The sequence below is a fragment of the Triturus cristatus genome, chromosome 3_1 (assembly GCF_964204655.1).
Source record: "Triturus cristatus chromosome 3_1, aTriCri1.1, whole genome shotgun sequence".
Lineage (NCBI taxonomy): Eukaryota > Metazoa > Chordata > Amphibia > Caudata > Salamandridae > Triturus > Triturus cristatus.
This window is the reverse complement of record NC_140583.1, coordinates 1,120,812,287-1,120,829,070: the sequence shown is the minus strand read 5'-3', so window position 1 is coordinate 1,120,829,070 and position 16,784 is coordinate 1,120,812,287. Positions and strand designations below refer to the sequence as shown.

The following is a 16,784-nucleotide window of genomic DNA, read 5'->3' as shown; positions in this document are numbered from 1 at the left end:
ATATTAGAAAAACACATCACCAAGCACCTGTCTCACTACGTCGAAGCCTCTAGCTGCCTTGATCCATCCCAGTCAGGCATCAGACCCAGGCACCGCACTGATTCAGCTTTGATCGCTGTCATCGACAATATTAGCCCGTCCCTGGACAACGGACAAGCAGTACTTCTCATACTGCTCGATTTGTCGGCGGTCTTCGGCATGGTCTCTCATCAGACTCTGCTCAGGAGACTCAGGGAAATTGGAATCCAAGGGACAGCCTTACAATGGACGTAGAGTTTTCTCTCTCATAGAACTCAGACTATCAATCTAGGCCCTTTCCACTCAATGACTATGGGACTTACTAAGGGAGTACCCCAGGGATCCTGTCTCAGTACCACCTTATTCAACATTCATGTTGCTCCATTAGCGGGATTACTCAGGAATCTAGGTTTTGTACCAATCTCATATGCTGATGATACTCAGATCCTCAATGCTCAGTCTACCTTTTCGGAGGACATGACGGCTATCGCTAGCTAGATGAGGAACAATTTCCTCCAGTTCAGTGCAGGGAAAACTGAGATCATGTTGTTCGGAGATGCATCTGTGTTGTGGTCCGCAACCTGGTGGCCAGTGGAGCTGGTCGCCGCTCCGGCTCCCAAGACTGTGGTAAAAAAACTGGCCGTCCAATTGGACAAGTAACTGATAATGAAGGAGCACGCTGTAACTACCGCCGGCGCCTGCTTCCATGTGTTAAGCCTCCTTCGTAGGGTATTTCCCTTCCTCCTTCTGACCACTCGGAAAACCATCATCCAGGCAATGGTGCTAAACCTCCTGGACTACTGCAATGCTCTTCTGATCTCTGCTAACGTAGCTTCACTGAATAGATTGCAAGTAGTCCAGAACACAGCGGCTCGCATGGTCTCTAATGCTCCCCCAAACTGCCTCCCTCCCTCTCTTGCAGTAGCTGCATTAGCTCCCAGTGCGTAACCAGATCAGATTCTAGATCTGCTGCATGGTGCATAAATCCTTGAATGCCAAAGCTCCCAGCTACCAGGCAGAAACATTTACTAAATATCTGCCATCTAGGTCCCTACGTTCAGGAACCAAGTCTCTACTCCTTGTTCCAGGTTGCAAAAAATCACGACTAGGTGGTAAAGCATTCTGCCACCTAGCTCCTTTCTATTGGAACCAACTCCCGATCCATCTGCGGCAATGCCCAGATCACTTACCGTTCAGAAGGCTCCTCAAAACAGTACTGTTTTAACTGTTTCCCTTTTCTGACCAGGTGCAGCAGTTCCGTAGCTCAGAGATACCCCTTGGGGGGTGATTCAGGCACTTTATAAGCTAATAAATATCAAATATCAAATATCTGACAGAGGTTCAGTTCAAGATCCGGAAATGTCTGAATTCTGGGGGTCAGAGGCCTAGTACGTATACACAAAATTGCCTTGGATGTAAAGGGTGACTTCAAATCAGCTTTCTGAAGTGCACAAGGGTCCCTTTCAACCCAGTACTGTCAGCCAGGCTATCTGTGGGGGGTTGCAAATTAGGTGCTTACTGCACACTATTTAGTGAAGTGTAAGTGCCCGGCTCTCCCATTCCTCCCTGCCTATGAAGTACCATAACAGTGCGGATGAGTGCTCAGAATGCATATGAGCCTCACCTTCCTGTGTTTGTGGCTGTCTAGAGGAAATGTACAAAATGTCGTTGTCACCCACACCAGATGTGTACTGGAGACAAGCTGACAGGCACATAGAGCAGAAAATGCAGAGAAATATCCACGTTCTAAAAGTCGCATTTCTAAAACAGTAATGTTAAATCCAACTTTACCAGTAAGGAGGATTTATCATTACCATTACAAAGATATGAAACATGAAAAAGCTACTCTTCTCTGATCAGAAAGTATAGCTTAAAAGTGTATTAAGCAAATCCCAATACTGGCCTATGAGAGAGGTAGGGCTCACAGTAGTGAAAAACGAAATAGGCTAATTGTGACTACCAGGACATGCAAAACATAAAAGTGCATGTTCTATCTTTTACTTATATAGCACCCTGCCCTTAGGGTTACTTGGGACCTACATTGGGGAGGACTTATATGTGATAAAAGGGATGTTTAAGGCTTGGCAAGTCGTTTTTAAAGTCAAGTCGAAGTGGCAGTAAATTGCCCACACAAGCATTGCATTGGCAGGCCTGAGACAGGTTTGAAAGGCTACTTCTATGGGTGGTAAAATTAGTACTGCGGGCCCACTAGTAGCTTTTGAGTTACAGGCCCTGGGTAAATGGCATGCCACTTTACAAGGAACTTACCAGTACCTCAAATATATACCAATGTGATCATGTTTAGGGGAGAAGCACATGTATTTTAGTACTGCTTAGCAGTGGTAAAGCACTCAGAGTCATAAGGCCAACAAAAAGCATCACCAAAATGAGGAGGCAAAAGGCAAAATGTCTAGGGGAAGATGATTCAGAGGATGACAGGTCTAACAGGTGTCCCCCCATCTGAAATTTGGGAGCTCTATCCTACCTCTAGGGAGTTCTCAGAACTAAGGCGGAAAAAGCTAGATAGACCATCAGCATTGGCATGGTCTACCTCAGGGCTGTGTTTCACATGGAATTCCATACTCTGTAGGGAAATTGACTTCCTCAACAGTTTGGGATTCCCACCCTTCATTTGCATGAGCCACCTGAGGAGTCTGTCGTCAGTCTCTATCAGGAAGCGAGTGTCAAACAGGAAGGTCCTCAACTTCTTCAGTGTTCAGACCACATCAAAAGCCTCTCTCTCTATAGTACTCCACCTCTGGTCCCTGGGAAGCAACCTTCTGGAAATGAAGGCTACAGGTTGGTCTAGGGCCTCCTCATCAAGTTGGGATAGTTCTGCCCCTATGCCATGTTCTGAGACATCTGTCTGAGCTATAAACTCCTTGGAGAAGTCAGGAGTCTTGAGCACAGGAGCTGTGCGCTTGGCCTGCTAAAGGGAGTCAAATGCAGTTCAGCATGCCTCTGTCCAAATCATATTCCTGGGCTGCTTCTTTAAAGTTAGCTCAATCAAGGTGGCGACAATGATGCTATATCCCTTGACAAACATTCCAATGGTACCCAGTGAGGCCAAGTATGCTCTGACTTCAATTTGGGTTTTTGGGGGCAGCCAGGCCATGATGGTTTCTATGCTGGGCTGAAGAGGTTGCATCTTCTTCCTGCCTACCAGAGACCCCAAGTACACCACAGACCCCTCCTCTATCTGGCAATTACTTGCCTTGATGGTCAGGCCTGCCTGGTGCAGAGCCTAAAATACTTCCTGGAGGTGAAAAATATGGTCCTTCTGGCTGCAGAGAAGGCCTCCAAACCAGCAAGGTCCTGGGTCACCAGCCTCTAGAAGGGCATTCTTTAATCCAAAGGGCATCCTGTAAATTGAAAGTGGCCCACTGGAGTGGAGAAGGCTGACCAGGCTTGATGTGAGATCAAAGGTACTGAGATATTTGGCAGCTCCTAACCTGTTAATTTGCTCATCAGCCTGGGATAGGGGGCGCGCATCAGTCTTGCTCACCCTGAATCTAGCCCTCTGTAATCCCCAATGAACCTCAGTTCATGTGTGGTGCTCTGTGGGGGCAGCTTTTGGTGCCAGAAACACAGGACTGGACCAGAGGTTACTAGCGAGTTCTATCACCTCCAGCTCCAGCATTTTGGACACTTCAGCTGTAATGCTGGACCTCACCTTATCTGACATCCTGTAATATTTATTTTTAATTGGGAGGTTGTCCCATGTGTCCACATCATGGGTGCACAGGTGGGTAGTCTCAGCGATAAGGAAGAACAGGGAAGAGTATTGCCCCATCAAGTGGTGGCAGTCTTGCTGTTGTTTAGGAGTTAGTGGTGGAAAGGATTACTCCTTCCACAAACCCATCCTTCTCCCTGGAGTCCAAGAGGTTAGGGGGAGGTTAATTCTCCTCTTCCTCTTTTCCATCAATCACCAACAGCCTGGTGACCTCAGTCCTCTTAAAGTGTGGTTTGAAGTGATTTACATGCAGCATCCTGTAGGGTTGCCTAGGGTTTTGAGATCCACCAGGTATGTGGCTCATCCTTTTTTCAGTCACCTCATATTGCCCGTTGCAATGGTCCTGGAAGGCCTTCAGATCTACCTGCTCCATTACCCAAACTTTCTGACTATGTTGAAATTCCACAGTGGTAGAATGTTTGTATACCACTCTTTCATGACTTCCTGAGGCTTCAAGTTTACTGGAATCTTGCTTCTATAACTAAGGCTTTTGGTTTCTGAAGGCCAGTATTTAGCTCACTACTTCCTGGGGTACCTTCTTGGGAGATTGCTCAAACACTTCTTTCATAAGATTCAGATGTCTTTAGATGGGGTGCCCATACAACAGGGGCTGGAATCCACTCTTCTCTGTGGCACCTCTCTGTAAGTTAACAATTGGCATGGAAAGAGGATATCCCACTTTTTTCTCAAGTCCTCAGGAAGGCCTCTGATGATGCCTTTCAAGGTCTCGTTGAACCTCTCAACAAGCCCATAGGTTTGTGGATGGTCAGGGGTGGAGAACCTGAACGTTACCCCACACTCCTTCCACATTGAGTGCATATAAACAGACACAAAGTTTGTGCCCTGTCAGACACCACTTCCTTGGGGAAATCTACTCGGGTAAAAATCCCCATCAGGGACTTTCCCACTGCCAGTGAAGTAGTACTCTTCAGAGGGACTGCCATTGAATACATAGTGGCATGATTCCCCAGAACCACGATAAACCTGTTACCTGATGCCGTCTGGGGATCCATAGACCCTACAATGTTGATGGCCACCCTCTCAAAGGGGGTGTTTATGACAGGCAAGGGATTAAGGGGGCTTTAAGTCTTGGCCCTGTCTTCCCACTGGCCTGGCAGGTCACACAGGTCCTAGAGAACGCATCTGAGGAATTCTTGATCCTAGGCCAATAGAAGTGGGGGACATTCCTTGCAAAGGTCTTGCCTTGGCCTAGGTGTCCTGCCAGGGGAAGTTCGCGTATCTGCTCTGGTAGGAAGGCCCTATAGCTTTGAGTGACCACCAAGGCCCTTAATGTCTAATGCCCATGTGCCTTAGGCTCACGGTACAGGAGATTAACCTCCTAGTAAATGTGGTCACCACCAGGGGCATCACCTGCTGCTTGGGTCGGGGTGTTTCCTCATGCCCACAAGTGTTGGGCACTCCCTTTGTGCCTTACATAACTCCTCATTGGTGGATCCTCCTTCCACATGCCATACAGCATACTCAGGCAGGTCACCAAGGGAAGCAATGTCCTCCTCAGTGGCCTCGGGGCAACCAGTGCAGGTGCACCATCCATGTCTCGGGGGGTATATTCAGAGGCTGATTTATCATGCCTTACCCCTTGTTAGCAGCTGGATGGGAATTGTTTCAGGCACCAGCCCTTCTTGATTTCCTTCTCAGGCAGCTGTGGACCTTGTTGTGGCACAGATCGCCATAGGTAACCCTAACATCTCTACATGAGCTTTGAGCTCCACTTCCTTCTCGATAGTGTGCTCCAGGTCATTACCTAACAAACAGTCCAATCAATCAATCAATCAATCAATCAGAGTACTTGTATCGTGTGCTACTCACCCGTGAGGGTCTCAAGTCGCTGAAGGGAGGGGGAGCCGCTACTGCTCGAAGAGCCAGGTCCTGAGGAGTCTTCTGAAGGCGAGCAGGTCTTGGGTCTGTCGTAGGTGGGTAGGGAGGGTGTTCCAGGTCTTGGCGGCGAGGTAGGAGAAGGATCTGCCACCGGAGGTTGTTCGCTGGATGCGAGGGACATCGGCGAGGGCGAGGCTGGCGGAGCGTAGCTCGCGGGTCACGGTGTGGAGGTTGAGTCTGCTGTTCAGGTAGGCTGGTCCGGTGTTGTGGAGTGCTTTGTGTGCGTGGGTGAGGAGCTTGAAGGTGATCCTCTTGTCAACGGGGAGCCAGTATAGATTTCTCAGGTGGAGGGTGATGTGGCTGCAGCGGGGGACATTGGCGATCTGTCGGGCGGAGGCGTTTTGGATGCGTTGTAGTCGTCGTAGGTGTTTGGATGGGATTCCTGCGTAGAGTGCATTGCCGTAGTCCAGTCTGCTGCTGACAAGGGCCTGTGTCACTGTTCTTCTTGTTTCGGTCTGGATCCACTTGTAGATCCTGCGAAGGGTATTGTAGCAGGAGGAGGAGACGGCGTTGACCTGTTTAGACATGGAGAGGGAGGAGTCAAGGATAAATCCTAGGTTGCGTGCATGGTCGGTGGGTGTCGGTGCGGCTCCCAGTGTGGCTGGCCACCACGAGTCGTCCCAGGCTGAGGGGGTGGGTCCGAGGATGAGTACCTCCGTGTTGTCTAAGTTTAGCTTCATGCGGCTGTTCAGTATCCAGTCGGCGACAGCCTTCATTCCCTCGTGGAGGTTGGTTTTGGCAGTGTGCGGGTCTTTGGTGAGGGAGAGGATGAGCTGGTTGTCGTCGGCGTAGGAGATGATGTAGAGGTCGTGTTGGCGGGCCACTTGTGCGAGGGGGGCATGTAGATGTTGAACAGCGTCGGGCTGAGGGATGAGCCGTGGGGGACGCCGCAGATGATGTCGGTGGCCTCGGATCGGAAGGCTGATGTTACGCTGTTGTCTAGTTGGCACCTGATGTCGTCTGTGGCGGCGATGAGGGCGGTCTGGGTGCTGTGGTTTCGTCTGAACCTAGACTGGGACGGGTCCAAGATGTTGTTGTCTTCCAGGTGGCGTGCCAGTTGCATGTTGACGATTTTCTCGATGACCTTTGCTTGCCGGGAACGGTAGCAGGGAGATGGGCTGGAAGTTCTTGAGGTCCTTGGGGTCCGCCTTGGGCTTCTTGAGGAGGGCGCTGATTTCAGCGTGTTTCCAGCTTTCCGGGAAAGTCGCTGTTTCGAAGGAGATGTTGATGACCTTCCGTAGTTGGGGTGCGATAGCAGCGTCTGCTTTGTTGAATACGTGGTGTGGACATGGGTCTGCCGGAGATCCTGAGTGGATGGAGTTCATGACCTTGCGTGTCTCGTCGTCATTGACATTGGACCAGGAGGTCAGGCGGTTGGCGCTGGTGGTGTCCACAGGGGAGGTGGGGTCTGGTGTAGTCGGGGTGGTCATGGTGTTGAGGCTGTCATGGATGTCAGCGATCTTGCGGTGGAAGAAGATGGCCAGTGAGTAGCACAGTTCTTGTGAGGGTGGTATGTCGTTGGCATTGGCGCTGGGGTTAGAGAGTTCCTTTACAATGCTGAAGAGCTCTTTGCTGTCGTGTGCGTTGTTATCCAGGTGGTCTTTGAAGGAGGCTCTCTTGGCTAATCTGATGAGGTGGTGATGTCTGTGGGTGGCGTCCTTGTGGGCTGCGCTGTTGTCCGGAGTGCGTTCGTGGAGCCATATCTTCTCCAGTTTCCGGCAGGCGCGTTTGGAGGTCTGCCGAACCAGGTGGCTCTCTTGCAGGCGTGGTTGTTGGAGGGTTTCTTGGGTGGGGCGAGGGTGTTGGCACAGTCGTCGATCCACTGTCCGAGGTTGCGGGCTGCGGCTTCTGGGTTGGTGGGGTCGGTGGATGGGTTCTGGGCGAGGGGGGTGATCAGCTGATCTTCGGTGACTTTGCTCCAACAGCGGCGAGGCAGCTGTTGGGTGCGGTGGTGCGTGGTTGGCTTGTTGAAGGTGAAGTGGATGCAGCGGTGGTCGATCCAGTTGAGTTCGGTGGTGTGGTTGAAGGCGACGTGGGTGCCTGTGGAGAAGATGGGGTCCAGTTTGTGGCCAGCGGCGTGGGTGGGTACGGTGACGAGTTGTCTGAGGCCGAGGTTGGTGATCAGGGTGGCGGAGTTGGCGTCATTGTTGTTCTCGAGGTGGAAATTCAGGTCCCCGAGGAGGATGTAGTCTGTGGAGGCGAGTGCGTGGGTGCTGGCGAGGTCGGCGATGGAGTCGCTGAATTGTGCTCGGGGTCCGGGTGGTCTGTAGATGAGTGTTCCTCTGAGGGTGGGGGTGGGGTCGGTGTGGATCCGGAAGTGCAGGTGTTCGGCGGTGTTAAGGGTGTCTTCTGCGTGGGTGGTGACCTTGAGGGTGGACTTGTGGACGATGGCTATTCCTCCTTCGATTCCGTTGGCGTGATCCCTGCGGGTGATCTTGTAGCCATCCGGGATGGCTGTGGCGATGTCGGGCGCCGAGGAGTCATTCCACCAGGTCTCGGTCAGGAAGGCCACGTCGGGGACGGAGGTGTCGAGCAGATCCCAAAGCCAACAGTGTGTTTGCGTGCGGAGCGGGTGTTGAGGAGTATGCAGCAGAGGTGTTTGGGTCCGGTCCTTGGAGGTTTGGTGGTTCTGTCGCAAGTGAAGCTGCAGGTGTGGCAGGTGAAAGGTCCGTGAGTCTGTTTCGGTGTGGTTTGGAAGCAGGTGTGGTTTCGGCCGGTGTTGAGTGCGTGGAGGGTGCTGGCGTCATAGCGGAGTCTGGTGGTGTGGCGTTCGCGGGGTCCAGGGGTTCTGGCGCTTGGCACGGTCCAGGCACGGATGGGCGCAGACCTCCATAAGAGGTGGAAAGAGAGGGAGGAGCAGCTGGGAGGTGGGAGCAGGGTGGCCAATGGGTGTCAGGGGGGCGGGGCCGCAGGGACGCAGCGGCGGGAACGAGAAAGCAGGAGATGGTGGCGGCAGGAGCAACGAGGCAGCTGGCTGCTGTGTGGTGCCGTGGGGGGCGACCTTCCTGCGAGCAGGGTCAGAGGTCGCTCCTGCGCCACTGCACAGCCCCCTTAAGAGGTAGAAAGGGAGGGAGGGAGGAGCAGCTGGGAGGCGGGAGCGGGGTGGCCAATGGGTGTCAGGGGGGCAGGGAAGCAGCGGTGGGAACGAGGGAGCGGGAGACGGTGGCGGCAGGAGCAATGAGGCAGCTGGCTGCTGTGTGGTGGTGTGGGGGGCGACCTGCCTGCGAGCAGGGTCAGAAGTCACTCTTGTGCCACTGCACAGCCCCCTTAAGAGGTAGAAAGGGAGGGAGGAGCAGCTGGGAGGTGGGAGCGGAGTGGCCAATGGGTGTCAGGGGGGCGGGGCCGCAGGGACACAGCAGCAGGAACGAGGGAGCAGGAGACGGTGGTGGCAGGAGCAACGAGGCAGCTGGCTGCTGTGTGGTGGCGTGGGGGGTGACCTGCCTGCAAGCAGGGTCAGAGTCCCTCAAATTGAACAAGGGCCATAGGCTAGTAACCCTATCTGTTGTCAGCCACCACAACCTGCTGGAATGCATTAGGAATTACCTGCTCGTGGAAATCCAGCTGACTCCTCACCGTAATCATACCGGCTCATGTAATCCCCCAGAGCCTCCACAGCTTGCCCACTGATGGTGACCCATTGCCTATACTTAGTAGTATTTGAGGGCATATGGATCTTAGGAACCCTCTCACTATAACCCAAGGACACTATGGTAATCCCTGTAAACTTCCCCTCATTAACTGGGATAAACTCATCCCGAGCACTATGATAGCCACCCATGGAATCTTTCCATCCAGTACTAGGTGCTGCTCTTTTTGTACACTTGGGACCCTCCTTTTAGTGTGTGTACTCATAGCACTCATAGCACATGATAGGCTTGGGCTGCTGACTTTTGTCAGAGTGGCCAGATGGGGAATGTGAGCCAGACTATTTCCTCCATTAGGTTTTGCAGACCTTTAGCATTGCAACCATTTATCTATATCATCCCCCAAATTGTAACTGGGCACCATATCTTTTGAGATATGAAATCTGGACTCACGTGAAGACATGGCAGGTATGCTGCCACCAATACTGTTGTTGCTGGACCTCACTCGGAGGACTCTAATATCCTGCTCTCTGAGGCTAAGGTCATTGGCCATCTTTCATTCCTCCATAGCCATCCTCTTCTCTTCTAGACCTTGCTCTTTCACCAAATTAGCAAGGGCCTGCTCCTTCTCCAGTTTGCAAAGGGCTTATTCCTTTTCAATCTTGGCAAGGGCAGGCTCCTTGTCAACCTTTTCAAGCTCTAGTCTCATTTTTCTCTCCTCACTTCTGTCCAGCAGCTCCTCTGGGGCCAAGCTCTTTGAGGACACACTGCTGCTTGCTCTAGAGTGGACTTCCAGTCCTGGGAGGAAATTGCTCTCCTACCTCTGTATGCTACATGAGAAGACCCTCTGTCAGGTTCTTGCTCTGACCCTTCCTCACCTGCGGGCAGCAGTGCAAAAATTAGGAAAAGCAGTGCTTCAGAAAAGCAGACCAGTTAAGTCCTTTAAGCAGCATAACAGTCCTTCTGAAAGAGGTTCAATTCAAGATCTAGAAGTGCCTGATTTCTGGGGTCAGAGATGCAGGACTTGTATCAAAAAGTGCCTTAGATGTAGAGGGTAACTTCAAAGCAGCTCTCGGAAGTGCACATGGGTCCCTTTCAACCAAGTCCTGTCTGCCAAGCTATCTGTGGGGGAAATCAGTGCCCCTCCCACCCATTCCTCTCTGCCTAGAAAGACTCATCAGAATTTAGATGAATTCAGATGAGTGCTCAGATTGCAGATGAGTCTCACCTTTCTCTGTTTGTAGCTATCAAAAGGGAATGCACAAAGAATAGCTGTCACCCAATCCAGACATGTATTGGAGACAGGCCGTCAGGCACATGGAGCATTAAGTGCAAAAAATGTCCACAATCTAAAAGTGGCATTTCTAAAACAGTAATGTTAAATCCAACTGTAACAGTAGTATTAAGAAATTCCCAATGGTGTCCTATGAGAGTGGTTGGCCTCACAGTAGTGAAAAAGGAAATATCAGGAAACGCACAGTATAAAAGTACATGTCCTACCTTTTACTTTCATACCACCCTACCTTTAGGGTGACTGAGAGACTATCTTAGGGGGGACTTATATGCAATAAAAGGGGAGTTGAAGGTTTGGCAAGTAGAATTGAATATCAAGTCAAAGTGGCAGTAGCCCACACTGGCCTGCAGTGGCAAGCCTGAGACAGAAACGTAAGGCTACTTTTGTGGGTGGCACAATTAGTGCTGCAGGCCCACTAGTAGCATTTGAAGTACAGGCCCTGGGTATATGGTATACCACTTTACAAGGGACTTACTAGTACCTCAACAGGCCAATCAGGTATTCACTAATGTCATCATGTTTAGGGGAGAGGCACATACATTTTAGCACGTGTTAGCAGTGGTAACGTGCTCAGAGTCCTAAGGCCAACAGGAAGGAGATAAAAAAAGAAAAGAATGAAAGGCAGAATGGAATGAAAGAAGAGAAATAAGAAACAAAAGAAACAAGAATGCAAACAGAAGGAACAAAACATTGATGAGAAAAACATTTAATAAAAGAGTAAAGTGAAGAGAAAAGGGGTGTAGCAAATGGCGAACAAAAGAGAAAAGGAAAGGAAATGGAAGAGAAGAGAAAAGAAGAGAAGAGAAGAATAGAGAAAATAAGCGAAGTAGGTAAATAAAGGATATGGGGAATACAGGATTTAACAAAAGTAAGAGGCAATAAATCAGAGAAAGAGAATGAAAGGGAGAGTTGAAGAAAAGAAAGAAAGAAAGAAAGAAAGAAAGAAAGAAAGAAAGAAAGAAAGAAAGAAAGAAAGAAAAAAACAAAGAAAGAAAGAAAGAAAGAAAGAAAGAAAGAAAGAAAGAAAGAAAGAAATGGAACAAACTAGAGAATTAGCAAAATAGAAAAAAGAGAGGAACACATAAGAGAAAGAAAGAAACAGAGAAACAAACAAGGAAATGGAATGAAGAAATAGAGAGCGAGAGAGAGAGAAAGGAGACCCCACATACCTGGGCACACAGAATATTAAAGCTTAGCATTAGAAGGAGAGCAGCATAATACTCCTGAACTCGAATGACAGGCAGCAAGCTACTCCAAGCCAGCCTGAGAGCTACAGGTAGTTCGTGGTTGACCTGTTGGAGACTCCTGAACAAGGTGCTCAGTGGGCAAAAAACAATTGTCCTGAATGATGCCTCAATTTTTGTCTAAGGCTGAGATAAAATTAGGCTTTCCTTACTTTGATTTTGTTTGTACAGAAATGTTATGCCATTTGATCCTTTTCTATGACAGCTACAGATCCCAATGAATTGCTTCTTTCATGTATCTTGGGGTAATTGAACATATAATACAGGTCTGAGGAGGTCCTTTACTTTTTCATGTCTTCATATTAACCATCTCCTCTTTCCTCTGATCTTTTGGGTTTTGTGAATTTACGTTATCCTATTTCTGTGTGTGTATGTATTAGTTTATCAAGATGAACACAAATATGAAAAAGCAATAATAAATGACAAAGCATTTAATGGCTTTCAGAAAAAAAAAAATTAAGAGTTTGTGTTATTCTAACTTTAAATTCAAATTTGTATACCAAACTGACTTGTAAATTGGCAGAGCACGACAATGCACTTTCAGAGGAATTTCCATAATCAGCAGATTTTCTTCAGCTTTAAAAATATAAATACATCCATTGTACATACCCACAAACAACTGACTGTTTAATTGTAGGTGGTAGTGTCCCTCAGATGATGCTTTCAAAAACTTTCTTGGTAGAGTGCCCACTTGAAGAAATGATTCGTTTATATTCCAAACAACTTTGATGTAATGCCACTGATTGTCATTCAGTGGCGTAGGTGACTGTACAGATATATTTCTAGGGCCATTTCCAACATCAAATGAGAACATGACCACTGAAGGAGCTGCAAATTAAAGATATTTCGTAAAGTAAAGCAAGACAGCTAGCTGTGGGCTTATATGAGCAAACAGTGTAATATTGTTATGATAATAATGTTATAATATGATCATTATAATTACTATTATTTTTTTTACTCTTATTTGAGGTTAGTATAAGCAGTTTCTTGTACATGCTCAAAACAATAATAAGAAAATAAAGCAGTGGCTAAACAGTGTTAAATAAACCCTTGACATTGAAGAAAATAGTTCCCCCATCCTTACACACAATTATAAACATTATATTTGTAAACATAGCAGCTAGAATTAAAAAAGATTTGAAAAAAGCAAAATTAGCAATATTAGCAATATTTTTGTGGTAACAACTTCTGAAAAAAATCTTAAGAGTATAGCGCTCTGAAGAACATCTTAAAACTGGTATCTGTTTATCAATCTAATAACAAACACTAAATTAAACTAACATTACTAGGGTATATACATATCACAAAAATATCTAAAACATTTTAAAATCAAATAATTAAAATAATGCATTGATACTGTACAGAACACAAATTAAAAAACTGTAAATCCACAAAAATCTGGGGTGAATATTTGCAAGCATGCAAACATATTATATATATATATATATATATATATATATATATATATATATATATATATATATATATATATATATATGTCTGCCATTGGAGCGGAATAAAAAAACATAACCATCTTTGAAGTGTGTGCGCCACGTTTTTGCTAATCACTCTAACGTTTGGAGGAATATATATATATATATATATATATATATATATATATATATATATATATATATATATATATATATATATATCATTTCCACTTTGGTTCGCGTTAATCTCTGCCTCTTCCAGGTGGCGGGCTACCGGCAGGGTCGCGACCCCTCCAAATCCAAGAAACAATCAATCCTTCATAGTGCAAAGACTGCGCCGAGCCCCAATTCTTTTTCAAAAAGCGTGCTTTAATTCAAGCAAAGACAAACACTGTCCCGACGCGTTTCGGAACCGTAGTTCCTTGGTCACGGGTCAAGAGACGTTTACGTGCATCACATGATTAAGTGCAAAAAATATATAAACAATACAAATGAAGGACTACGGATACAACTTTCTTTAAGCAATGTATCACCGCCATATTGGAATGGTTTCACTATATCACCTTATACGAAACATAGAGTTGAAAAACAAGTGTTCTCTGACATACAAATAAAGAATTGTTTCATCATCAAATAATATGTTTTTCTACCCAAGTGGGTCATGAATGCATAAACAAAATTAATTTCACTGTATAATTTTATACATCAAATTGATGAACGAGTGTTTCTCTGACATAAGACTTTCATCGTCAAATATTTCTTTACCCTAGTGGGTCGTGAATGCATGATCAAAAATAATTGAAACAAACAAAGGTAACAATATAAGTAAGCCAGTGAATTGTCCTGCCCTAGTGGGCTAATCACTACAAGTGTGTGATGTAAGAAGTGATACCATTAAAAGGTGTAATATTACTGCCATTCTTTCCACTCAGTTGAACACTCCGTCTCCTGAAAAAATATAAACCAAATGCACCTATCATTAAAATGAATTATTAAAATTACTACACAAACATCTTACAACAAGGCAATACTTTCAGCTTCATAATATCAAAAGATATTTAAAAAATATTTAAAACCTAGGATGGACATGTGGTGATCAAGATTATATATACTTCAAGTATATTATGAGTATATTTTAACCAAGGTGGACTGCTAATTCTTCATCTTTATTTCTACCCCCAGGGGTCATTGTCTCATATTTAATTATCAGTCGAGATTCTAATCTGCGCAATTCCTGCGTTCTGTTTCCCCCTCTTTCAGATTTCACAATCCTGTCCAGGGCACAGAATCTCAATAACCTGCTATCTTTGTTGTGACATTCCTTAAAATGTCGAGCAATGGGGTATTGCTTATCTTCGTTGGTTATTGCACGCATATGTTCTAAAATGCGCAGTTTCACCTGGTTAATGGTACTGCCAATATAAACTAACTGGCAGGGACATATTAGTGCATAGACACAAAAATCGGATTTGCAATTCAGGTGTTTTCTTATGGTGAATGGTTTCATGGTTTTGGATAAAGCAATCTCCTTACAATTGAAGCTGTTTCTGCAAGCTTTACAAGAGGTACATGTAAAAAATCCCTGAATGGTCGATCTCCCTTCAATCCCTGGAAGATTATTTTTACAGAGTAAATCCTTCAAAGCTGGACATCTGCGAAATGTTATGTTAGGGAAACTATCTGTACAGTTTACGAAGGTTTCATCAATTCTTAACACCTTCCAAAATTTATTTAAACACTTTCTAACCCCCTTGGCTTGATTACTGTAAGTGGTAATAAATCTTACTGTTGTGTCCTCCTCTTTTGTGTTTATCTTAGTCTCAAACATTACATCTCTTTTTATTTTAGCTACTTTCTCGCAGGCCTTTCAAATCACTTTCTTGGAGTAACCTCTTTCTTCGAATCTGTCTTTCATCTTATTCATCTCTTATTCATCTCTTGTGTGAATGTGATGTCAGAGCTACAATTCCTTCTGGCTCTTAATAGTTCCCCGTAGGGGATACTATTAATAAGATTAGTTGGGTGGCAGCTTGCTGCGTGCAGCATGCTATTATTTTTACATTTCCCTCTTGTAAAGCTTGCAGAAACAGCTTCAATTGTAAGGAGATTGCTTTATCCAAAACCATGAAACCATTCACCATAAGAAAACACCTGAATTGCAAATCCGATTTTTGTGTCTATGCACTAATATGTCCCTGCCAGTTAGTTTATATTGGCAGTACTATTAACCAGGGGAAACTGCGCATTTTAGAACATATGCGTGCAATAACCAACGAAGATAAGCAATACCCCATTGCTCGACATTTTAAGGAATGTCACAACAAAGATAGCAGGTTATTGAGATTCTGTGCCCTGGACAGGATTGTGAAATCTGAAAGAGGGGGAAACAGAACGCAGGAATTGCGCAGATTAGAATCTCGACTGATAATTAAATATGAGACTATGACCCCTGGGGGTATAAATAAAGATGAAGAATTAGCAGTCCACCTTGGTTAAAATATACTCATAATATACTTGAAGTATATATAATCTTGATCACCACATGTCCATCCTAGGTTTTAAATATTTTTTAAATGAAAAATATCACTCCTTGGGAGTAAAAGATGGCTAAGCCAACCTACTGCTGAAGCTCATTTCCCTTAACAACCCCTTTCCAATCCTCCCGCAAATTCCATTCTCGGGGCTGCCATCTGGCTGGGGGTACAGGAAAAGGAGGTAGGCATAGCTGGCTTTGCTTAATGTCCTGCTCTCTTTGAAGCCCAGTTTGAGTTACCCAGCCCCTGTACTGGTCTCGTCACAGCAACTGCAGAGCTCCCCCCATCAGATACCCTCTGTCTCTGTGCAGGCCATTTATCACCTCATCAAAGCAGCTTGGTTCAGCCTGTTGTGGTTTGGACAATCATGAAGAGGCTGCTAGAAGACTGGATTTTGGCTCACAGAAAACAAAGTTCTATAATAAAAAAAATCAGCATTAGTTCTGATAAATTGAGCAGTGGCATAGTTCTTGTATTTATCAATACCTATCTTTTAAGTTCCTAAAATATTATTTTAGGTCACTCTTGTCAATATATATATTATATTACAGTATTCCCAGGTTACCCGATGGAGATAAAAGGCTTTAATGGTGGAAAAATGGTGGAAAAATGAGACTGGTTGTGTTTCCCTCACCAGGGCTTATAAAACATCTTTTAAAATGTTCCTGCTTGTTTTTACATGGCACCCTATCATGGGGGCACCTAGAGTAGACCTTAGAGATGAGGTATATGAAAAAATAAGGGAGGTTAATACTTTGGAAGTACTTTTAAATCCAAAGTCGAATTTGCATGTGATTTCAATTTAAAAATAAGCTTGCAAAGCCGGGCTGACTTTTAAAATGACAGCAGGCAGTGTACACAAATCTGCTGGGCCTCTAAACTTGCATGCCCTACAATATATTAGGATGACAGGTAGGTTGTCAGAGCCAATGGCAATTACACCTAATTACCATATACATTTTTAATCAGAGCACTGGCCCTGGGCCTGGGTAGCAGAGCACAGGATGCAGTCAGAGTCAGTTACCATCAGTATCAGTCACAAAAT

General features: G+C 46.0%; 1 protein-coding gene across 1 annotated transcript in view; it reads right to left on the bottom strand.

Annotated features, from left to right (window-relative positions):
* The window catches only part of LOC146861608 (contactin-associated protein-like 5), a 1,183,739-nt gene that overhangs the window by 214,593 nt on the left and 952,362 nt on the right, over positions 1-16,784 (bottom strand). Inside the window, exon 17 of the mRNA XM_085646457.1 lies at positions 12,382-12,600. Coding sequence (XP_085502583.1) covers positions 12,382-12,600 — 219 coding nt within the window. The remainder of the gene's footprint in view (positions 1-12,381; positions 12,601-16,784) is intronic.